This window comes from Corvus cornix, chromosome 12 (genome assembly GCF_000738735.6).
Source record: "Corvus cornix cornix isolate S_Up_H32 chromosome 12, ASM73873v5, whole genome shotgun sequence".
NCBI classification, from domain to species: Eukaryota; Metazoa; Chordata; class Aves; order Passeriformes; family Corvidae; genus Corvus; species Corvus cornix.
In genome coordinates this window covers 10,946,673-10,971,474 of record NC_046342.1, presented here as the reverse complement: position 1 = coordinate 10,971,474, position 24,802 = coordinate 10,946,673, and the positions used below count along the sequence as shown (strand labels likewise).

At 44.8% G+C, this 24,802-nt stretch overlaps 1 protein-coding gene and 1 long non-coding RNA gene across 7 annotated transcripts in view; one reads left to right on the top strand and one right to left on the bottom strand.

Moving 5' to 3' along the window:
* The window catches only part of SLC6A6 (solute carrier family 6 member 6), a 57,926-nt gene extending 45,389 nt beyond the window's left edge, over positions 1–12,537 (bottom strand). The window contains exons 1-4 of one of the 6 annotated variants that reach the window (XM_039559161.1): positions 12,333–12,537; positions 7,883–7,918; positions 5,316–5,381; positions 927–983 (exon numbers count right to left, since the gene is read on the bottom strand). In XM_039559161.1, coding sequence (XP_039415095.1) covers positions 927–983; positions 5,316–5,370 — 112 coding nt within the window. In that variant the 5' untranslated portion in view covers positions 5,371–5,381; positions 7,883–7,918; positions 12,333–12,537. Of the gene's footprint in view, positions 1–926; positions 984–5,315; positions 5,382–7,882; positions 7,919–11,746; positions 12,043–12,332 lie in introns of those variants that run through there. The other 5 variants (XM_019280273.3, XM_010390112.4, XM_039559162.1 and 2 more) reach the window with 5 other exon arrangements.
* Positions 12,538–12,827: 290 nt separating this feature from the next.
* Positions 12,828–16,989, top strand: LOC104683310. The gene is made up of 3 exons (XR_750792.3): positions 12,828–14,271; positions 14,863–14,983; positions 15,600–16,989. It is a non-coding gene; the product is annotated as an uncharacterized LOC104683310 (long non-coding RNA).
* Positions 16,990–24,802: the final 7,813 nt, after the last annotated feature.

The window sequence follows — 24,802 nt, the reverse complement described above, 5'->3', positions numbered from 1 at the left end:
GAGTGAGGAGTTAATGACATGCACAGTACTATGGCTGAATCAGTACAGGAACTGGGTATTAAACAGAACCATAAAGTAATTTGGGTTAAAAGGGATTTCTGGAGATCATATAGCCCAGCCTCCTGCTCAAAGAAAGGCCAATATCAAAATTAGACTGGCTTGCTGATGGCCTTATCTGGTTAAGATCTGACCAAGAGTGGAGACTGTACGATCCCTGTGCAATTCGTCCCACTGCTTGACTGTGCTCAGGATGAACATTTATTCCATATAAACAATCTGAATGTCTCTATTGGACAAAGAAGGAAGAGGAGGAAGAAAGGGAAAGGGGATTGATACAAAATGACAAGATGATACCAAATGGAAGGCTCACTCCTCACTCTCCTGGTACTGCACACATACAATACAAGCAGTTGGAAAGCAAAAGATACTGAGGAGGTGTGCTGTGAGTGACAAATGGGTAAGCTCCAGGTTAAGTACAAAATAAGCAATAGTCCCTGGTGGCAGCATATCAGACAATACCCATTTTATTGTCAGAGTAAAACATATTCCTTTAAGAAAACCAAACAAAAAGCCCTACTGAGTTCTTCAGTGCATGCCAAGCAATTATTGCTTTCCACAATGTGTCCTGTGACTCACTGTGCCACAATGAACTGGCATATGGTGCTCATTCAGGGTATATAACTCACACATTAGCTCTGAAGAGCTAATAGTCACTTGGACTCTAGTTAATGTTGGGGGTTTTTAATTTCCCCATGGCAATGCAATAAATGTCATGCTTATTATTGTATTATTATTATTATTTTTAAAAAAATCTGTTTTTAGTGGCAGGCAAGTGTCATTAATGCCTCAAATCTCTCATATGCAAGGAAAATTAATTCAGACAAACTCTGGCATGCGAAAGCATATAAATAATTGTTAAATACTACCTGTGGTCTTCTGGGTCCAGATTTGACTGATGCCAAGAGCAATCAACTCCTTTTTGGCTGCAAAGGATAGGAGGGCACTCAATACCTTGCAGAAGGCACTCAGTACCTGGCAAAAATCAAGCTTTCTGTGTGCCAGCTCCCCATGAAAGAGCAAACCTTGAAGCATGTGCAACAGAAAAGGTTCTCCTCTCTTGCAAGGGAAGGCAACCTCCTAGAGAGACACAGAGCCAGCTCTCTGTAGGGTGTCAAATACTCTTCTGGGCTGGAAAAGGGGCACTTTCTCTTATCAAAGGAGACACAAAAAGTAACAAAGCATTTCTCTTTCAGTAAGTCTGCCCAAGAGCAGTAGACTAGAAATCCAGCTTTTATCATGAAGAAAACATCAGAGATGCTTAAAAGCAGGGACTGAGTAGCGGCAGAACAAACTGTGTGATTACAAGAAAATTCTTCTCCTGTAATCAAGATGCTGTAGATGAGCCCAGGCTGCACCCTGACTTGTGAGTACAATCAAGAGAACATGGATTCAGGTGGAGCCTTCCACCACACCCACATGATTTCATTGGGGTAAGAATCCTGTAGAGGTAAGGTCTATTTAACACTTGCAGGCATTTGACAAAAGTACACTGAAGCCAGTGCTATTCATTAGCAAAAGTGGATCAGAAAGATGGAAGGGGATAATTGGGATTTTGTCCACGTAGGGACTCAGAGCTACAGCAGAAGTGCAATGGGGTTGAAGGTCAGCAGGGGTGATTCCTGAAAAAGGGGGTCTGACTTCTGTCATAATTTACACGATAAAGCAATAGTAATGCTACTGTAATCAACAAAACTATGCTGGAATAAATCAGTTGAGAATTATGTCCTGAATTTTTATGTCTTTGAGCTAATTTCACAGGTATCAAACAACACTAACATCTCAAATGTGACTTGGAAGGAAAAAAAAAACCACTTCAGCCTACAGCTCTACTGCTCCTGATCCCCAAGGACTCAGTTATTCCCTTGGTGGTCTCCTGTATAGCCCAAATGCAATGATTACCAATACAAATAATTTTTCCTGTGTTTTTGGTTTACAAAATGTAAATTTAGACTGTGTGGTCTCAGCTGTTTTCTTCAGTATTTAACACAACAGTGATGGAAGAGTATGTCCATGACCTTACCATGAATGGCCATGGGGAATAAGGACCTGCTCTGCCTATTTCCTCCCCTTGAATCTCCTGAACTGTTTAGTTAGATGGGAGATAACTGAAATCATGCCTGAACCAAGACTCCCAGCATTTGACCTGCACCCTTTTATTGCTACTCCGTAGGTTCTTTGCTAGTGGTCACAATATATTCCCCATCTCCTCATTAATATCTTTGATTTATTAAAATATTTGTTGCATCTCACTCAGCTACCTTCCTCTAGGAATGTATTTGAAAAAGGGCAAAAGTACATAAAAATTAAGTAGAGCTCAGGCCTTTTTCCAATCAAAAGTCATATTAATCTATGCAGAAATGTCAAAGTGTTCATTTCACCCAAGGTGATAAACCAGCATTTAGGTAATAACCACCTTCTCCTCAATGCAAAGACCTTCTACCAGAGAAGAAAGGCTGCCCTTGTCCAGATCTCAAACGTTCATTCTCTTGTTGGCTAATTCATGACAGTGTTAGCTAGATTTTTATTATAGAGTATTATTTGTAGCTGCTGTTTTCATGAAGCAGCTGTAATAAACAAGTGGGATTTATGTTCCTTTTTAAATGCTTGAAATAATTAGCTCTGTTAAATTTAGACTCTGAAAAAAATGTACTGATTTTTCTATTTTTTAATAGTTACAGAAGCTACAAAGCAATCTAGCACCACCAGTCAGGCCTGGGTCAGAATAATATGCATGCCATATAGCAGCCAAAATGTGTTTCACATGAGGAAATAATCTAAGTTCTCCAAACAACCTTTTAAAAGTAAATGATGGTTGTGCTGAATGAAATGTTTTAACAACTGCACTGTGTGCTATTTTTCTCCAGCCTAAACGCAGACAGGACTTTGTTTTATTCCTGTTCTGGTCTGTACAGGTGCAAATGGGCCCTCAGGATGTGGATCACACTGGTGAGCTCAACTGAATGCAGGATCAATACCGAGACCCAGATCCAGAGCAGAATTTTTCAGCTGCTTCCTACCTTGATTTATGCTGCATCTAAAAGCCCTGACCCATGCCAGACATTCAGATACTAAACTCAGAGCTTGTGGTTTGCCCTCATCTCTGCATCATTTACTTTTTCCACTCATTGCCCCTCAACCACAGCTTGCTGTATTGACAGTCCAGACACTTATTTGGAATAAGTAAACACGGTGCCCTCTCCAACCCAATTTGGCTATTTCACAGCTGGTGCTGCACTTCAGAGCCTGATCCAACAAACCTGCTTCATGACAGCACCGAACAAACATCCTCTAAAAAGCTTTCCACTCATACTTGGGGTTTTTTCGGTTGGTTGGTCGGTCAGTTCTGTGACTCATCAGCCTTACAGTATTTTTTTTGGTGCAGGTGCCACCACCTCAGCTGTTCAGGTTTCCTCAGTGCAGTGGGAAAGACAAGATGAAATTCCAGGGACCAGGACAGAACTCAGCCTTAACAGCTCTACAAGGGAGGACTAAAGTCCAGCAGACCTTCAGCTGACTACAACCCCAGGAGAGGTGAGGAAAAGATGATCTGCTGTGGGAAAGACCACATCATGCCATGCATAGAAGAGGCACAGAAACAATACACTCACTGTATAATGAGGAAAGGTAAAAAATTAAGACAAGGAGAAGGCTAAACCTGTCAGTTCTTACGAACTTTTTAAACTAGAGGATAGATAATTAGGGAAGGTATACAAATAAGAATCATGAAGCTGGGAAAGGAGTCTGGACTAACATGCAAAAGCTGTAATAGGTATCAAAATATTAAAAATTTAAGTATTTTTTTCTATATAGAGTAAAACAGTAACAACTTCTATGTAAATGATAAAATCCCAGGGCATTAAAATAAATAATGGCACACTGTTTCAAAATATTCCTGGATAAAATAAGTGGCAGGCAATGGGATGGGGATTTAGTGTTTGGAAGTATAAAGCCCAACATCCCAGGAGAGCAGTGACATTGCCTGAGGAGCAGCTAGCAAAGCCATGAATCCAAGAAGGACCTAAAGGTGATTCCAGGTAAGATTAGCCAAGTAATAGAGTTTCTCTGTGTGATCCTACTGAGTGATGCAGAAGGGTCAAAAGCTAAGCTACTTCTGGATGTGGGCATGGGAAGGGATGATATGGAAATCTAAAGCATAATGCTGTGTCAAAACAGCCACAGTGAACAAATTATGAGTTGTTCAAGTCTCCACATATTAGAAAGGAGATAGAGAAATTAAGGGAAATACAAATAAGGACAATAAAAGTGATCTAAGGAGAGAGTAAGCTAAAATTAATATGTTCTATAAATGAGAAGACTCCTGGGCTGAGATCCAGCTATAAATACCTTCCAGGTACTGTGTGTAGAGGGAAGGTAATTAATCTAGCTCAAAAGATAGTAGGGCAAGAAGCAATTGCTTGAATTTAGGAATGGAAAAATTCAGGATATATAATAAGAAAAATTTGTTTGAAGAGACACATCTGCTCAACAAGGCAGATTCCCAAGGTGAGAGATAAGGCACACTTACTGTATGCAGTCCAGAACAGATTGAGTAAGGATGGGGCTTTGGGAAGTTTTGCCATCACAACTTTCTACTGTCCAAAAAGATCACCACAGTTCAACTTACTGATCTTTTCGTTGCATTCTTTTATGGGTTATCTTCAAGACTGCTTCCCTATTTTAAAAAAACCCAAAACAACAGCCAACCTATATATCCAGGAAGTGAGAATACATCTACACCAGAGCTCAGAGCTGAGGGTGTGCAGCACCTCAATGTGCACGACAGGGAATGGCAAACCTCTCTGCCTCTCTTCTGGCTATGCAGTGGTATAGGCAATGCAAGTCTGTTGGGTGCTGGGCCTAAGAGTGTCAGCAAGAACAAAAACACTGACCCAGACCTCAGATTATTCTGAGTATCTCAACACTGAGGTCAAAGGCCAAAGTGGGAACTACCTCTTGTGATACTCATGGTCTTCCCCAGCCTTGCATTAAGACATCCTGCATGGAAGCTTTCAATGTCACTGCATAAATTATGTACTTTGATTTATGATTAGCTGAAAACCAATGCTAGCAGTATTTAACAACTCTCAGGAGCTCTAAATATAAAATAAAGAATAAAATAAAATAAAATCCCCAAAACATTTGCAACAGACCTTACAATTTTCAATGACAAACGGGTACACACAAATGTGAGGAATATAAAACCCAAGTACCCTTAATACCCTCCCTTAAACAAATCCCATCCCAACTGCACTCACCAATCGGGACTTCTGTCCCCTCCTCAATGTAGATGGGCAGTGGTGATTCCTCCATAGGATGAGGCACTGATGGAAAGTAATGAATTGTGGTAGTATTTGTCGCAAAGTGACTAAAATAAGATGGTCCCTTTCTTATCATTACAACTACATATGGCTGGTTACTATCACAAAGAGCCCTTTCTCAAAGTGGTCACCTCCTGTCACAGAGACTGGCCCAAGTCATGGCCTGAGGGGTTAATCCCCACTGAGCATTCACTGCCACAGGAGTCAACCGGGCCTGGGAGAGATCACTGTCCTGGATGCTTCACCATCCTGCCATTCACTATAACCTCACTACTCCCATCCCTGGAGTTTAACTTGCTTTTGGAAACTCACATCGTTGTAGAAGCCAAGGGAAGCCAATGCACAGACAGGCACAAATAGAGTTATTGAGTCAAAGTCGTAATATTTCATGCACAGAACCAGAGGAGAGAGGCTCTGGTGCTCAAAGCTTGCCGTTAGCTGTTGAAAAGCCACAGCAGGTGATGGAAGGCTGCACTGCAAATGGCTTCTGGACCACTGACTTTTCATTACTCATTTTAGAGTGCATGTATTGGACTTAGGGATTCTTCTTTGGGATACTGCAATCTCCAAGCAAAACGCTCCAAATCTACACTGCGTGGTTATTCTGCAGCTTCCAGACACCGTACCATCACTGCTGTAGGGTTCGTCTGTTTGGGTTCTCCTCTATTTGGGAGCTTCTTCCATTAAAGGTGTTTTTGCTGCACCATTTCCCACTTATAATCTCTGTGAAGCACATGCTTCACAGGATTTTCAAGAGATCTGAATTTCCTACTCTAGAATGAAAAAATAATGAGCTACAAATGTTGAAAATGTTCATACTCAAAATCCTTCTGGATTTTTTCCTTCTCTGTTACCTTTTAAAAATGATGATGTACCTTCTCAAAGATACAAACACTTCATCTAGTCTCACCTAGGATTCCCAGCAGCAGGGAAGGAGGATTCTTTAATCCTTTGTGGGGTATCCTTCACTTATTACTGGATTTTTTTGGTTTTGGATTTTTTTTTGAAAGATTGTCTTATCCATAAAACCAGCCAAAGAACACTTGTGGTTTAAAGCTATTAAATAAAGCATCTAACAATGTTTCTGCTAGGAACACAACCAGAATAAAGAGTGTTTTCAACAGATGCTTGACTAGCAATGGGCATAATATAAACCCCACGCTGGTGCTTTGCAGGATGCAAAGGGCTGCCAGCCCCTGCCCTTCTGTCAGCCCACCCCTCGCTCACGTGGAAGATGAAGGGAAGCACGGGGGAGACGAAGAGCAGAACACGGTTGCCTACAGAACTACTGTTCAAGCCACAGAAATCATGGTCTACCGGGACGCCTTGCGCAAGCCACTTTTATCTAGAAGCTGAACTAACATTCCAGCTCAACAATAGCAAAAAAACATTTGTTACCACACGGCATTTTGCTACATATTAACCAGCAAGTTGCTACGCAAGCATAATGGAGTGCTGCAATTCCGAGATACATGTTGTTAAAAAAAAAAAATTGACTTATGGGAAATCAGCCTGAGGTGAGTGCTCGTGGGCTTGCCATGCCACTGGACACAGTACATGCTTGGAAGTTATGCAAAGCAGGCCCTGCATTGGGAACAATGCAGTCATTTTCCTTGCTAAGCTAATTTTGCATAAAGGCAATGAGAGTCTTCATCTATGCAGCCCCTTAAAACATTTAATCAGATTTATTTACTAGGAAGAAATACCAGAGCAGAGCTTCCTATACTACTCAACAGTTTTCAAAGCTGAGATATGCAAAAAAACCCAGGTCACTAGATGGTGTGGAAAAAAACCTGTTGTGTTTTTATGACATGCAGCTTTCTCAGTCCCACGAAAAATACTTTAACAGGCTCCCCCAGACAGAGAGCTAGGCTGGAGCCAAATGCTTTCACAAAACATTTGCAACAGTATACACCAATGGTTGGTGGCATCTACTCTTACTTTAATGGGCATCACCATAGATTGTAGAGAAGGCCTGAAATACCTACAGGCTATTTGAGGCCAGGTACACGTACACACACTCTCTCTTACCCACACAGACACATGCACACATTTGCACACGTGCACACAACAAATGGCTCTATGGGCAGAACTTGGATTCTGTAGGATCCAAGGCAGAAAGGCTGACTTTTGTCACAGGGTTTGAGGATCAAGGACTCTGGGGTGCTAAATCCACCTCTCACTTATGTATCTCCTCTGCCTTGGGCAAACCATTTTAACGTTATCCCTCCAGGATTTACACACCAACTTTATGGGCATGCTGTTTAAATGTCTGCAAAGTGCTTTGCAACCTTTTCTAAATTCTGTGGTGATACACACAGAAGAACTGCACAGACAGATTTAAGATATCAGTTGCTGAGCATTATTGCTGTAGAACTACAGCCTATTTTTACATGCTCTATACTTGGTTTCTACAAACAGATGGTAAGTGTTAAGTATTTGAACGTTTTAATGAGCTTTTAAAGCCTTTTGTAATTTCATAAACAAGCATAAATAACACTTACATGAAGAAGAGTCTCTGCTGAATGTATTTTCTTTTCCTGTTTGGAAAAAAAAAAAGAGAAAAAGAAAAAGGAAAAATATTTTAAAGGAAAAAAAATGCGTCCAGCAAGATAAGTCAGGCAGGTTTCGATGTTATAATGCACTGCGTTTTCTGATTTCATCAGTAAAAACTTTTATTTGAAGAACACTAGGACACTCAATATAGACTCAATGCCAAAACAAGAGATCATTTCTTGTTTCATCCTATGTAGAACGTCACAGGAGATATGACTATATCCATCTAAATAGCAGAAAATTACACTGCAACAGTGAAATAAAATACAAATGCCATGTGATCTGGATCAAAAAATTTAAAAATAACAGGATTTTAAACTACATTCCAGCTCAGAGAAAACCCCATGGCTCAGTGTATGCGTTGTTCTCCTACCTATGGACATGGGACCTACACCAACACCCTGAAGCAGGGCCCTCCTGCTGCATTTTGGCACAGCAGGGTTGTTTTTCCATGCCAGTGCTCAAGCACTGGCTGCATTCAAGCCCAGGCTGGGTAGCCACAGCAGCGAAGGCGTCCGTCGAGGCTGTGACAATTCTGAGCGATAGATAACCACAAGAGGAAACCCAGCAACTGCTAGAATGTGGAACCTTCCCAACAGGCCTTAACAGCCACCTCCTGCACCCATGGGGCTGCCACCCACCCCAGGCTTGGTGCCATTTGATTCAAACTCCCCTTCCACCAGCCGGGCTGGTGGGTTCGGTGGGTGCTCTCGGAACAGGGTTTAGGGCTGGCACTAAATGGCTTTTTGCTGGTGTAAATCTGGACACATTGGAAAAAAAGAGACCGACAGAAATACAGAAATACAGAAGATGCTGTAGGACACCAGCCATGGTTTCAGAGTCATGGACTGGCAACACAGCAGCCCTTCCAACAGCAGGTTTTTTGGGGAAAAAGGACAGTAAAGAGTGGCATTTTAAATTAATTTCTACTATATTACCTTGTGTCAATATTAGCTACTATGTAAGCAATTTAAAGGGCTTTTTCTGAAGTTTACGTGCCTTGGGATCATACTCAGCTCACACCAATCAATGAAATCCATGGCAATACAATGGCTGAGGATTCAAGTAAATAGGCATGTATGGAAGAAATTCAACAAATATTTAATCATTGCATTTTCATCCACCTGCTTTCCTTCTAAGGGCCAAGGACCCAATCCTGCAAGCAGCCCCCCTAGAGTGGCATTAGAATAAATTTTAGTTCTGTATATAGAGCCCTTACTGGAGTAGACACAGGATTACTTTTAAAAAAATTACCCTGATCCATTCTGGTCACGTAAATTAAGTTAGTGATGAAAAGAAGTCGAAGGCACTAATCCGACTGGGTAATCTATTCAAAGCTTCACTTCTTAAATGATCTACAATTTACTCATATGACCAATCAAATAAACATTAGTTACAAAAGGCTGTAACTACCATGGCTTTCCCATCCATTTTTATGTGTTGTAATATGGTTAAATTTAAAAGAAACTAATCAGCATAATCTTTTCAGAGTTGTTTGCCAGCATGATTACAACCTCAGGAAGGGCACCGCTGCAGACACTCCCCTTACTGGTGGAACTGGCAGCACTGCCATTGGGGCATTAGTGCAATGTTGCCCCACTGCCCACGGCGGCAAAAATGTGGGGCATTGGAAAACCTAGAAGGGGCAAAATTAAAATAATAGGGGATTGCTGCTAAGCCTTGATGTGCATTGATGAAAATCCTAGGAGTATTGCTGCCTGGAAAGTGCCCAAGAGTCTCTTCCAGCCCATAGGTCCTGGCTGGAAGCCACTAAGATACACTAAGAGTATTGATTAAAAAAACCCTCACTGAAATATTAGCAATGATTAGCTGTAAGACAAGATCCTCACGGGGGCTTTACAAACAGAACTCCACTCAGGCACGGGAGGTTTCCCAAGCACTCTGCAGCAAGAGCAAGCCAACCTAAAGTGTCTTCCTAGTTTTCCAGGGTAATGTGGCACCTCTTTTCTGCCAGCATTTCACACCGACTGAAGCCTGCTGCCACTGCCCCAACATTTCACCTCTGACATGAAAGCTCCAGGCAACCCACCCAAAAGCTTCACATTTGAGACTATCAATGAAGAGTTGTACGCCAAATTTTTCCTGGTTACAGCAAAAGAAAATAAAAGAGAAGTCGGTAGCATTTGAAGGATTCCAAATTTCCACCGGATTCCAGACCAAGATTACTAAACAAACAAACCAAACACCGCACGATTTGGATACAGCACCTCCGAGAACAAATCCACCTTCTCGGGGCCTACAGATATCAGGAGGCCACCTGTGACCTCCTGCTTTTTGCCAAGTATGACAGAAAATAACCCTCACAGCGCGCGGTGAAAGAAGCAGGTTAATAAATGACAGCCAGAAGCGGCCTTTCCTCTCCCGGCCGCGGGGTCGGGGTCCCCCCGGGCAGCACCAGGCAGGGGAAAAGTGTCTGTCGCCCTCCAGTGGGACCTGCTTTAGTGCACCAAGGTGGGAGAGGTGGGAAGGGGAAGGGACAGAGGTGAAAGGCAAATAAAGAGAAAAGAGAAAAGAAAAAAAAAAAAAAAGGACATGCAAAGCAGATAAGAGACAGTTGAAGGGGAAACAGGAAGATACTATCTCTGAAAGTACCAAAAATAAAGTTTCCAGTGTTAGCTTAACCAGGGCAACACAGACATCCTCCCTCTGCACTCGTGCTTCAGACTCGACTTGGTCAGGGTGAGGGACACCGTCACTGTCACGCTGCTGGCTGCCTCAGCTGCTCACACATTTTGCTTAAAAAAAACCCCAATAACCTTCAGGGAAACCTTTCCATAACAGTTGTGGCAAAGGTAGGCAATGCCAGAAAGCAGTCAGCTCGACTGAACGCAGACCCAGAGGTAAGCACCCGGCTGTCAACAACCATCAGAGTTCTCACCAAAGCCTCTCCCATCTAAATTCCACAGCAGCAGGTTTTAACGGGCTGATTTACCCTCAAACCTAAAGCCATAAAATCTAAACCGGTAGCAACTGTCATCCGAGCCCCGAATTACACAGCCGATGACATGTGCCCCGTCAGGACTGCCTCACTGTTTTGCTAGTCCAAAACTCAAAACATTTTCACATGCAAGCAATAAAATAAAAAATGCAGTTACCAAAATAGTACTATCAACGTAACCAGCTCCTCTCGGCACATTTTCTTAATGCCTTTCCCAATACGGTTAAAAAACATGGGAACTAATCAAAAACCTCCATCTTTACACCTCGGCACAAACTGTGCTGGAATCAGCGTGGGGTTGTATTTCTTCATGTTTATCTGGATCCTCTCCCACTACTTCTTTCTTTTTTTTTATTTTCATCCGTGCTTCCCTTTAAACACAGCTCTTATTAAACAGCAGAAATCAGCTTTTACAATTTCTAAATGCCAAGTTTTGCCACTCTTGAAGCTGCCTAAGGACAACACAGCTTGCCTTCAGAGTCATAAATAACACATACTCTGCACATTTCTTCGCCTGGGTGAAATAAATTCTCCCATGTTCTTATATGGAAACCTTGTGAGTCCTCCCACATACCGCCTGGTACAATATCAGACAGCGATGGGCATTCATTATCTTAAAGCCAGCGGGTGAATTTTGGATGCAAGTTACCCCCAGACGAACCCAGAATTATCACCCCTTCACACCACGCTGAGCTCAGTAACATGCCCTGTGCAGTCCCTGTGTTTTATTTCCAAGCCCCATCACTACTTTGATTTCAGTATGTCAAGAACCCTCAAAATAAATGGAAAATGAGGGGAATAAAAAGAAAAATAAGGGAAATAACAAGAAAGCAGCAACAGCGGTATTACCCACCAGGTAGGCCCATTAGCATCAGATGTAGCATTGCCTGTACCAGTCTCTTCACTCGAGGTTAGCGCACGGCAGACAGAAAAAAAAACAGTGGAGAGGGGTGGGAAGGAGAGAAAAAATGGGCAAAAATAGCCGGGAAGAGAAGCGTGCGCCGTCGATGTGCTGGAGGACCGCCAGCGGGGAATGGCTGAGAACGTTATCGCCAAAAAAAGTTAACGCAAGGTGTGGGGGGGGGGTGTGGGGAAAATAACCTCTGGGGAGGAAAAACACCGCTGGGTTAATGGGAGAGCTGGGGAGGAGGGGGCTGGAAGGAGAAGGATAAATTAATAAAGAAATGGAAGGGAGGAAGGGAGAGCGCGCCCGGGAGTTCCGCGAGTAGAGGCGGACAAAGGGAGGACGATGCAGCCGCCACCGGCCCGGCTCGGTTCGGCTCCGCTGGGCGCGGAGCGGCCGCCCCTTTGTTCGCCGCGGCAGCGAGGGACGATCCGCGCCGCTCCGCGCCAGCCCCGCCGCCGCCACCACCGCAGCGGCAGCAGCAGCGGCGGCAGCCCCGCCGCCTCCCGCCCTCCCGCCCGGGAGGTGCCGGTACCTGTGTCCGCTGGCCGCGGTGCTTGCGCGCCGCTGCGCCCCTGCGGCGGTGCGGCGCGTCCGGCGGAGCGGTGCGGCGCGACTAGCAGCGCCGAGCAGGAGGAAACGGTAATTTATAAGCGCTTTCTTCCTGACCTCTCGTGTCTGTTGTCTAATGAGGGAGCTTTGAGCATCACCCATCCTGCTGAGTGGAAAAACACCGGCACGGCCTCTTCTTTGCTGGGGAGGGGGGAGCCTAAAGGAAGGGGTGTGGGGGAGGAGGGGCCATGCCGCAGACACGGCGGCGGAGCCCGGGCTGGCAGGCGGCCGCGGGCCGGCGGGGAGGGGCGGGCGGGTGCGGGGCAGCGTTCGCCGGGCCGCGGCCGCCGGCTCGGGGTGCCGCCCCGGGCCGCCCGCCCTCCCCCCGCGGCTGCCGCGGGCAGCGGGAGCGGCAGCGGGGCCGTCCCGAGCCGGCCCGCGGGACCCGGCCCGCGTCCCGCGGCTGCCGCGGCGGGCAGGGAGCGGAGCGAGGGCTCCCGGCCGCTGATCTGTTCTCGGTATTTTTCATTTTCGTACATGTTTTTGATCGTTATTTTTTGTCTTTACACAAAGAGTGCCCTTCTCACAGACAAAGCATCCCACGGCGCTGTCACCGGCGATGCCCAGGCCCTGGTTCTGCTCCTCCGCGGCCACTTTTCCCCCTGGCCACCCCCGGGGGAACTCTGGACCCGGTGCTGCTCTGCCAGGCTTTGGGGACAGGTTTGGTCCTGCAGCCGTCTGCTGCTGGGGGAGGCAACACGGGAGCCTGGCCTGGCAGGTGCCTGGGAGGCTGGGATCTCCCTGCTCTGCCCTGCCGCCTCCCTAAAGCGCGATCCCCGGCACCGGAAAGTCCCGGTCGCAGCTGGAGAACAAAGTACGGCCGGGGCGATCGGCGGGGAAAATGTGCAGGGCAACGTTTTGTTTTGTGTCGGGTTTCACAGAACCGAAAGCCGGTCCTTCTCCCCTGCAGGCGAACGCGTATATGACTCAAACATGTCCTTGCTCTCCTACCTGCATCCCCTCTGGTGCTCTTAATGAAAGGATACAGCAGCAGACAGAGTCGCGAGGAATTTTCATATAACCCCTGCTGAAGACTTAGTAAGATCCTCTGTACTGCAAAATACCATTTGCATTGTTGGAGTACAGTCGTGGTGAAAAGGAGATTTTGGGCCATCTGTGTTTCGCAGAAGTCCCGCGGTGCTAACCTTGCACTGGGAACAGCAGGGATGGACCAAAGGAGAGTGAATAGTACCCACAGTTCTGCTGTCTAGGTTTTCCCGGATACAAGATGCTACCTTTCTACACCACAAACTGGGACAGCAGTTACTGGGAGACCACCTCCAGCGCCCATCGCCTGTGCATAGGCTGCTGGGGGATCAAATTCCATCACAGCAGCCTCCAGAGAGGTCTCTAGAAAAGGCTGATTTCCTTAGCTGGTTCTTGCAAAAGCTGCACCATTTTGCACACTTTTTGATGGCAATACAGGATGCCAAAAACACTGTGTCACAGTCACACATCTAATTTTCCCTTACTCCAGTGCATTCTGTGATTTTCAGTATCTGAGCTGATTTGCAACGTGAGTAGGCTTTTAGCAGAAAACCAGACAGAGATATAGGACATACGCAGCTAATTGATGACATATCTCCACTGAACAGCCTCGTTTAAACTCATAGCGATGTAGTCCATGCTGCCACCTATGTCTTCTGATTCAGGTTTCTTGTGTACTGCAACTTCGTAGTTGAAGGCAGTATCCTTTGAGGGCAGCTCACATTTTGTGAAGCTCTGCGAGGGACCACAAGCACAGGCAGCTCTGGCTGCACAAGGGAATGAAGCAAAAGGTTTCTCACCGGCTCAGCCACTTGTTTGGTTGCAGTGAGGATGCCTCGATGCAGATTAGGAATCAGCAGTCACATCAGTGAAATGTAAGTAGCGGTTGGAGCCTTGTCTGTGTGAAGGATCCTGCCAGCACAGCTGTACCACTGACAGCAGTGGAATATTTTGCTCAAGTTCTCTAGAGGAATCAAAGCCTGTATTTTGTCTCTGGCTCTCTCTTGTTCTGTTGCTCCTCACTCATTAAAAGTCAGCCACACAAAGCACGTGGTTGCTTTCTGTGTTTAAAAAAAAAAATGTTTGGGGTAAAAGACCAACAGCCAAAGCTGTTTTGAAGTCAGACACGTAAACAGTACCTGGAACTAAGTATAATAATAATAATAATAATAATTCATCCTTTTGTGTCACAAATATGCACATTGCTGTTTGCTATTTCATTATGAGACAGCACAACTTCTGAGAATATGCCTGATGAATATTTGGGGGAACTCTGCCTTCATTTGGAGTGGCATATGGCAGCATTAATGCCTTTGGCTTCTCCACTCTCTTATGTAACCGAAATCACAAGTTAGAGCCCAAATTACAAAGCATGTGTATAATATTAAGCATACAAATGGTGCCTGAAATTACTATCCTTTTCATGTAGGTCTGTTTTTAATCTCTTAAAATTTTTGCTTCTGCAGCTTTATTGATTTCAGTGTGCGCTGATGCCGCTCATAGCGCAATCAAACCTAACCCCTTAAAAACCCCACTGTGAAGACATTAACCCAAACCTAACTAAGGCCAAAATCGCTCTGGTTACAGGTAGGTGGAGTTTGAATGACTTTTATACCTCAAGTGTATCCTGTATTAAGGTGCTATAGCAAGCAGAACACCATATCCCTGTGGCTGCTTTGGCAACCAGAGTGGCAGGTTTTTGCACCCCAGCCCAAGGCATGGGTTTGCCATCACCTTCCTTTGAGTTTCCCCTCTTCCTCAGAGACTATTTTTGCCATTACCATGCTGATCTGCTTGCTGGAGTTTTAAGGTGTCGGATGCTGATACAGCGAGTGCCTCTTGTATCTGTTTAATCCGATAACATAACTCTTTTTTAATCTCCACGTCTGGGTCACAGGGTTTAAAAAAGACACTGGGCCAAATCCCCAGCTTGGCTACAATGCGTGGAAATGTACTGAGATGGCACGAAAGTCAGGAGAGATTCACTGTATTTGCACCTGGGTAAAGAGGTCTTGAGGGGCAGGGATGTGAGTGCCAGATTTCAGATGAAGGAGTATTAACACAAGGGTATGGCAGAGCTAAATCAGGTTTCCATAAGGTGAGGTGGAGGGAGGAATATTACAACAGGACCTAAAGCATGCTCATCAGCAAATTCTCAATAATTTTTAAATGGAAACAGATTTAATATTTCTTCATTTTTCAGGAGAAACCTTGTTTTCATTGTCTGGCTGGTAGAGGAACATGATGTTTCATGGACTCAGGACCAAGACAGGGCATGGACAAAGAGGAGATTTTGCAGGGATTGGGAAGATTTTACATATAAACATTAAAATTTAAAAAAAACAAAGTTGATCCTGGCATGAAGTCCAGCAGAAATGTAGGAGAGAAATGGACAGCACTGTCTGCAAAGGATTGTGTGAGCACGAATGGCAAAAAAATGGTCTGAATAAGTCCACTGCATTAATGATTTTTTAGACATGAATATCCTATACAGAGTTGTATGGGGTCAGTCTTTGGGGTTCCCCTGTATAGCAGAGGATCCTGAGCCTGAAAAAGGGAAGCAGATTTTGTAAGGGATTTGCATATCACAGAGTGACTCTGGATTGCAAATTTTAAGCATTACTAAATTGGGGAATAAATTGTTGCTATTGCTGTTACATACCAGGATATCTCACTAATCCACACAATCCACTAAGTTGCTGTAGTTTTAGTCTGTGTTTATTTTAGATGAAATTATGGCCTGGACAGTTACTTTTTCTTACTTTATCTGTATAAATCATATATAAATAAGATATCAAACAGAAATCAAAACCTGACCTGTGTTTTTGGTACACTCCCCATCATGTGAACCTGCCAGTGATAAAGCCCTGCACCCAGTTTACAAGTCAAACAGAAAAGCAATGAAAACCCACAGGTCTTTCTTGAAAAGTGGCCAATTGGCATTAAATTCTCTTGCTTTAATGCTCTGGGTGGCCTATTTTGCTTATATTTGAGACTGCCTAGCCATTATGGGATTGCCTGTACTGGTCCTATTAACTTGAGGCACTTATCAAGGCTGAGAGGCTGGAGCTGGTCCTTTCTGAACACCGGTTGAGTTTGGAAGTGTCTGTTGCTTTACAGAGACTGATTCCTAAAGTGAGGGGCACACACACAGAAGAACCAAACAGCCTGGAACCAAAGTGGTCACACTGGCTTTTGAAAAAAGTGAGTGTCTTAAGTTAATTGACAATCAGCTACCTGGAAATAAAAGCCTCTCATATATCCAAAGGTTTTCACTAGGATTTTCAAGACCTCCTGAGCAATTTAAAATCCTTGGAAGGAATGCACTATAGAATGAAAAATATAAGTATTATTAAAGAATGTCTCTGAATGAAAGCCAGCCAGTTTCATAAAAATGAACTAAAAAAGCAATAACAGGTACTCTGTCTTCTGCTGGATGCTGTATGAACCGTATGTTTTGCATTTTGGATGTCACTCTAAAGCAATTTTTTCTTCACTATTGCTGTTGGGAAGAACAGTAGAAGAACTATGCATAAATGAGATTAAAGTAATCTAATTAAAAAAATAAACAATGTGCTTTCATCTTCAATTCATATCCAGTCATTTGGGATCTAACTTAAAAAAAAAAGATAAAAATTCAGAAATGCAGAAAGGATTTTGAAGGACAACTGTTTCCCTTTAAGATTAATGATAAACATACTTGTGTGTTCAAGGGAGAATAGATCCAGTGTTATGTAACAGGATAAAGAAACAAAATCCTTTTTCCTTAAATTACAATAACCAGTATGCGTGTGGATTTTAGTCAATCACTGAAAATTCAGGAAACCCATTTTCTTTCACAATTGCATTCCACATGCTAAAATTGATGTCTCCTAACTTTTAAACAGAATCACAATAATTAAAGACGAAAAATATTTGTTTGTTGCTTTTGACCACACTTTGCCAATAGAGGGTTGTTCCCTGGAGAAAATTCTGTGGCACTTGCACTGTGCAAAAATCCAAATATGTGCTCATCTTTTTATTTTATGTGCCATTAGCAAATCCAGTTATTGCACTTCCCAGTTGTTGGTTTTTTTGTTTTTTTCTTTTTAATCTGATTACCTAGTACTAGATATATGGTAACTTATCATTTTAAATTTTTTTTTTGGCCTGAACTAACTATTACATAACAGTTCTTATAAAATCTTGCCATGCCTGCCTAAATTTGCCAAAACCAGGAAAAGATCAACAGGTAATGGATTTTTTTTTATGTTGGCTTTGTTCTTTGCTGGCTCAATCATATAAAATTTATTTTAAAAGCCACCCAAGGAAATAATTTCCTACCATAGAACCTCCATTTTTTCACTTCTTTATTTTACAGAAGCACTCATACCAGAATTTCTGCATCAGAATTTGACACATAAAGTTCCTCTATCACATGAGTTCAATTTTCCAAAAGCAGGCAAATGACATTAATAACCATGATATAAGCCCTGAAAAGGCCAAGTCGCTGAATGTACTTGCTGGGGAAAAAAAAAAAAAAGACTTCTTGTTGGATCTAATTCTGGATTCACTGTTTGACACAATGCAGAGCAGTTGGGATTTTCATAGAAAGGCTCTGCTGAGCTCAGGTGATGTTCACTCATGCATGGAGAAGCTCGTGTGTGCTTTGCTGAGCGACTCCAAGCTTTGTCTGTGGACCAAAGTAAACACTGCTGATGTTGGCCCATCCTTGCACACGTCCACACTCAACATTTTCAGTCCTGAAAGCAAAGCTTCTCATCTGGGCAGTTTCAGTGATATTCCCTCACTGGACCAAGTCCTCTGTCAGCACTACTCCAGTAGCACAAGGTGTGCTTGGAGATGGTGCAAATGGTGAATATGCCTCTTTCCCTGCTGATAACACACCTGCCATACTGCAGCTAAATATTCTGCTGCTGCACGGCCTGCAGAGATTTCCTGGGCTGCACGAGCACAACTGGTCCTGCCAAGTCAAGACGGTTACATGGGTGCAGCAAATGGGATATGGAATCTGGGAAGCCACAGGAGATGCAAGCTGGGAGACAGGGAAGAAGTTGTGGCAGACCCATTTTGAAAGCAATAAAAGGTCAGCAGAGTCTGAGGCTGTCCTGCAGTACCACTTCCATTTCCATTGGGAGCTGATTATCAAGCTGGGCAGGCTTGACCTAACCATATCCCGGGTGACAGTGGACATCACAGTGGAAAATAGTCCAAAAATGTATGGTGGTGAGCTTGCTGAGGCAGTTGAGCCTTCATGACTTACAGAACAGATCCAGAAAAGCTGACAGATTAAACTCACCAAAGAAGAAGAAGAGTGATCACTTGAGTGAATTCTTACATTCTCATATTTCTTTCTATTTGCTTATGGGTCCCTCGCCTCCCTTCCATCTCAAAGTGATGGTGAAACAGTTATGAGGAGTGTATAATTTTCAATTACTTCGTTTATTCTGACAAATTACATTGGTAGATATAGGCAAACAGTGGGAGAGAATACCGTAGGAAACAAAACGATTCCCAAATGCACGCTTGTACGAGTTCAGACAGATAGAATTTCTAGCAAGGTGAATTTATGCACTGCAAGCAGAGAAAGGGCTTCAAATGCCTAAATGTCTAGAAAAAAGAAGAACTATAAAATGAACCTGCAAGCTATCCAGCAACTGCTCATCCAGTTGCATGATTTTAATTAACAGAACTGGAAAGCAAGCACATAATATAAACTTAAAAACACAGCGCTTCGGTTTTCCAGACTGCCAGCCCAAATGCAGAACAAATCGCTTGCATGTGGCGGCAGGGCGGCAGAGCTGGCGCGGCAGCGCCGCGGGTGCCCGGCCGGGTGACGGAGCGCATCCGCCGCGCTGCCCGCGGAGGGCGGCCCGGCCCGGCCCGGCCGGCACGGCCCAGCCCAGCACGGCCCGGCACGGCCCGGCCCGGCACGGCCCAGCCCAGCACGGCCCGGCACGGCACGGCCCAGCCCAGCACGGCCCGGCACGGCCCAGCCCTGGCACAGCCCAGCACGGCCCGGCACGGCCCGGCCCGGCCCGGCACGGCCCAGCCCAGCACGGCCGGCACGGCCCAGCCCTGGCACAGCCCAGCACGGCCCGGCACGGCCCGGCCCAGCACGGCCCAGCCCTGGCACAGCCCAGCACGGCCCGGCCCGGCACGGCCCAGCACGGCCCGGCACGGCCCGGCACGGCCCAGCCCTGGCACAGCCCAGCACGGCCCGGCACGGCACGGCACGGCCCGGCACGGCCCAGCCTAGCACGGCCCGGCACGGCCCAGCACGGCCCGGCACGGCCCAGCCCTGGCACAGCCCAGCACGGCCCGGCACGGCCCGGCCCGGCCCGGCACGGCCCAGCCCTGGCACAGCCCAGCACGGCCCGGCACGGCCCCTGGCACAGCCGGGGCGCAAACACTTGAGGCATTGCCTGGCATGCTCCGAGGAGATGCCTGGGCTTCCACCTCCGCTGGCAGCGTGTCGCTCCGTGAGGCAGCAGGGTCACTGAGGGGACGCCAGCGGCTCCCGGGTGTGGGTGACCTTGAGCCTCCCCAAGCAGTTACCTTTTCTGGACCTTTGGCACGCTCCCAAGTGATCTTTCAGCCGCAATCTCCGTGGCCTAAAATAAATTCAGCAATATTCCCTGCGGCATCCCTGCAGTTCTCTTTTGGGATACCTGACGCTTATCTCCCAACCTGGGCAAAGACTGATTTTGGAAAGTTTATCTGGGTGCAGCAACACCACCAAGCCAGCAGTGCATCCTTGCAGAGAGTGATTTCTGCCTGTCTCTCCCAGCCAGAGCAATCCTGCTCTGTTGTCTGTACATGAGAAGGTGGAGAAAAGGGAGAGGGTGGAACAGGCTCAGCACGAAGCACAAAATATCCAGACTTGGGCCTCTAAATCTCTTTGGCCAATGCTAGTCAGCTCTGATTTGTATCAAAGCCCAATATTATCACTTACTGATTATTAAATGTGCCACAAATGGTTAATATTATGTGAACAGTTGGTCACAGGCTGCCTGACTGAGCAATTGTCTCTTACTCTCTGTATCAGCCAAAGTCCTCAGGTTTTCTCCTTTTACTCCTGCAAGTTTGCCTGATGGGCTCATGAAGTTCACAGAGAGAAGTGTGGAAACTTGCTTCCAGACTCCCACATTTCCTTGGGAAGCACATCCCAGCAAACTGTGGAGCAGCCGAAGTGGATTTGGGATGCCCTTGACACTCACGAAGACACCCTTGACCTCTGTTGCCCCATAGCAAGTGCTGCTGGAGGCCGCTGGTGTCATGGACGAGCTGCATGGCCAGGCTGGGCTGTGGCAGTGACCAGGCATCATCCAGAGCAGCAGGGCCTGGGACTGCGTGATGACAGAGCTGAATAAATCATGGAGCAGAGGCACACAGGGGAGGGTGTGGTGGATCCCTGGGAGCTTTTCCATCCAGTGCCTCCTGAGGTCCTGTGAAACCATGTGGAAAAGGGTATGGCATCTATCAGGCACATCCACTGGCGTGCTGGAGCTCAGGACACCATCTCCAGCCAGAGCAGAGGACATTGCCACATGCCCACTCACCTGGCTTCAACTCAGGTTTCTCCTTAAGCTGAATTCATGCTACCCCAGAGCTCTTTGCATGTGTCACTGACTGAATTTCACTTCCCTACTGGGAGACTAAACTCCCAGTTCTCCCAGTAAGATACAGGTTTAAATATAGGTCATGTTTCTGCTGTTCTCCACCAGCAAAACAGCTGTTTGCTCTAAACATGAAGATATTTTTGTAAGAGCAAAAGCATGAATTATTTCAAACTTGCCTCGGGTTGACTTTTCAAGGGTACTGCGGAGACTGTTTCCACAACAAAATGGGAGCTCTTCTCCTACTGAATTGTTCATGTTACTTTCATGAATGCTAGAAAAGAGGCTGGCTTTTTAAAAATGTCAGCAAGTACCTGAAATGGGAATTTGTTTTCATATATCCTTTGGAAGCTGTTGTTGTTGATGTTGTCTAATCTGACCAAAAGTTCAGTTTGGTAATTTTTATTAAACCTTGCTGTTAGGTATAGGCAATTAGCTTAACAAAATATCAGATAGGATCTCTGCTGTGTTTGCAATGCCTGTTGCTCTAATCCTTACCTGGTGGGAAATGGCTTTGGAGGAGCACAGCCACATCTCTGTAGCTGTTTACATCACATTTCTGAGAGAGCTCCACCCTGCTTTCCCCATTTGTACTTTGTTTTTCATGAATAAAGGTCATGGCATTGGCATCACAAAAAAATATTGTTGCTGTAGAAGGAATTCATCTGTCCCCTCTGGGTAATAAACAGTAAAGTACTCCAAGGCTGGCAGGACAGCAATCAGAGATGGAAGAGAAGGCCAAGACCCATTGAGATCTCTGCAGACTTCCAGCATCCCACGAGTCAGCTGTCTCCCTGCCTGTGCTGGGCTGCTGCAGACCCTGCATAGTCTCTAATATTTTGCCCAATCTAGATTTAGGCGTCCCCCAGTTGTTGGCAGTGAGTCTGTTGTGGGTACCTGCCTCCCAGCCAGTCACAGTACTGGAATTTTTTGTCTAATAGTCAAAGGGCATTTTCTCTGCAACAATGTCATATATGAGCCCAACACTGCCTGTGTGTGTTGGTGGCCTGGGGACATGGTTACCAGATGTAGTTGCCAACCACTGGTTGCCCCTGCTCTGGAGTGCTCTCCAAGGAGGTGCTGTGGCCAAGGCACGTTGTTTAGTCCACTGGTTGTGTGAGACTCTGAGCTGGCTGTAGCCCACAACACATTTTTTAGCCATGTTGTATCTAGATCAGGAAATAAATGTATAGGAACTACACCCCTTGATTCAGCTATAAAGTAAATGAGATCTTTCACATGTTTCTGTATTAACATCCACACTGATCTTTATGTTTGTGCTCGTGTCAAAATCACCACTTGTCTTTTGGCTCAAAAGCTGTTCTTCTAATCTTTTGTCATGTGTGAGGCTCTCAAGCTCTCCGATGTTTTCTCGTCCTTTCAGTCTGCCAATACTTTCCAGCAAGGTGATATTTTAAGTAATTGCAATATTCCAGGCGTAATTTCATCACCAGTGCCTGTAGAAACACTCCCCTTAACTTATGGCCCATGGTTTTATGATTCTCTGGGCATGGACCAAAAATCTCAATTGTTCTGAGAACATGAGGGAAATGAGGAGAAGTTGCTGCGTTATTGCTACGGCCAAGGACACACAACAACCAAGAAGGAAAAGCTCAACATCAAAAGCATTGGGAATACTTTTAGCAGGAATACTACTCAAACAATTCCCAATTCAGTAGAAAGCATATTGGAGAAAAATTGCCAGGTTAGGCAGACCTTGAGCTTTCTTTCCCAGGATCACACCACTTGAGTAGGAAATCAAATTCTACAGAAATAGTTGGGGATTTTATTAGTAAACAGTCTAGAGGTGATTTCCTTGGTTTTTCTCAATTAGATATATTTGAAACAGAGAATTGTCTGAATAATAATTAATACTTGTTCTTACACGGTGCTTTAGCATAATCCCAGAAATTATAATTTAGGAATGTAGATCTTCCTTGTTGTGAAGCCCTCAAGATTCCTGTGGCAACAGCCAGGAATCAGATAAAATAGAAGCAATTAATGAAACATTTCATCATTAAAATTTTTTCCAACACTGGAAGATTTTGCAAATCACCCAGCAGGTTTTGTACATCCTCTGGCATTTGAAATTTTGTCAGTAATGAAAGCTAAACGAATGTTAATTACAAGTGTAAGACTTGAAACAATGTCACATGGATGTCACATGGATGTCACATGTAAGTGTGCACAAAAATAGTATTTTAAGGGAGTTGTTCGAAAAATCCAAATTATTTTTTTTTATAAAGCAATCTCATCTTGATTATTAACAGACTTAAACGCTGCCTCAAAGAGGTTCTAAGGCCATCACGCTCCTATTTTCCCTTTGCATTGACTAAATAGTGGTTGAAGTTACATCCCTATTTAAGGTTTCCACATCTCTTAGTACTTTGCATTGTATTTCCTCTGTGAAGTTCCCTAACTTCTGCTAACCATGCAGGCCTGGGAGGCCTGCAGAGCACATCCACATTCTATAGGAAGTGGTTTTGTTGTTGCTCTAGCAACCTCAAATCAGGACTGAGTAAGCAGAGGTGCTGCTCAGCAGAGAAATCACACAAATGTCTGTACATCCTCACTGCTATTAAGAATGGAGGCAGCAGTTCCAATGATCAAGCCTAATACCTTTCAAGGAAATTGCAATTCTCTCTTTTATTCCTCTCCTATGTTTTAATTTGATACGTTTCTATTGCTGGTGCTGCTTGCTGCAGCACACTCTCCATGACTGGGGAGCCGTTCTTTCCTTTGCTCCCCGTGTCCCCACACAGGAACTCAGGCTGGGTAACGAATCGTTTCTGACTCTGCAGCAATGTAAAGGGAGAAGGATCTCACCCACTGGAGAATCCAGGTCCTCTTTTAATTTACACCAGAGTGGACTGCATTTTGGAAGAAGGAAATGAATCCTTTTCTTTTTTTTCTAAATGTGAAGCTCCTTTAATTCACCCTTTTAAAGCATTTGGGGATTATCTGATGAAAAGTCCTAAGGAAACACAAGGCATCCCTGCTGCTTGGGTTGCCAAGCTAAGGCTCAAGCTCTGAAAAGAGAAGTGTGCTTAGAACAAAGAGGTTTTGAACACAAAAACAAACCATGGCAATGCATGCTGACAAACACTTCATCTGCCTGCTGCCATTTATATTTTTTACATATCCATGGAGTACTGTCGAGGGCCTTGGTCACCTTGACCTGTTGCTGACACAAGGCTGTTTAAGCTTTCTTCAAAATTAGTCCCTGCTGCCACTCAGATATTTTTTGCTGTTGCTTTTGTTTTTCATCTTTGGATTGTTTCCAGTCTGAGAGCATCTTTCTGGTCCCAGAACTGTATAGAATATATCGGCCAATCCTCTAGGGGCACTGAAAAAAGTCTAGAACTCCCTCCCCCACGACTCTTACAGAGTCAACACATATCCTTTTGATTTCAGACCTTGTTTTGGGTCTGCACAAGAAAGGCTTTGACATCTTTAGTCGGGTTTGGTTGTTTTTTTCCCTTTAGTTTTGATTTTTTCCATTTTTCTGGATAGATTTCACACAGCTTGCCACCATAGCTCTAGAGGACAATAAAAAAATGTATGGGAACTCCTCCAAAGTACGTGTTTGCAAGGAGTGCTATGCCAGGAACATCATTACCAGAGTCCCAGTAACTAATCCAGAACTGATGCCATAACTTTTATGTGTACCAGGGGCACTGAAACCCATGCTGAAATACTTGGCAAGTCTGCCCTTAGACTAGGATATATTGTATTGATATTGGCTGTGATCAACCACAACATTCCTTGGTTTTGAGGTAGTATTTCT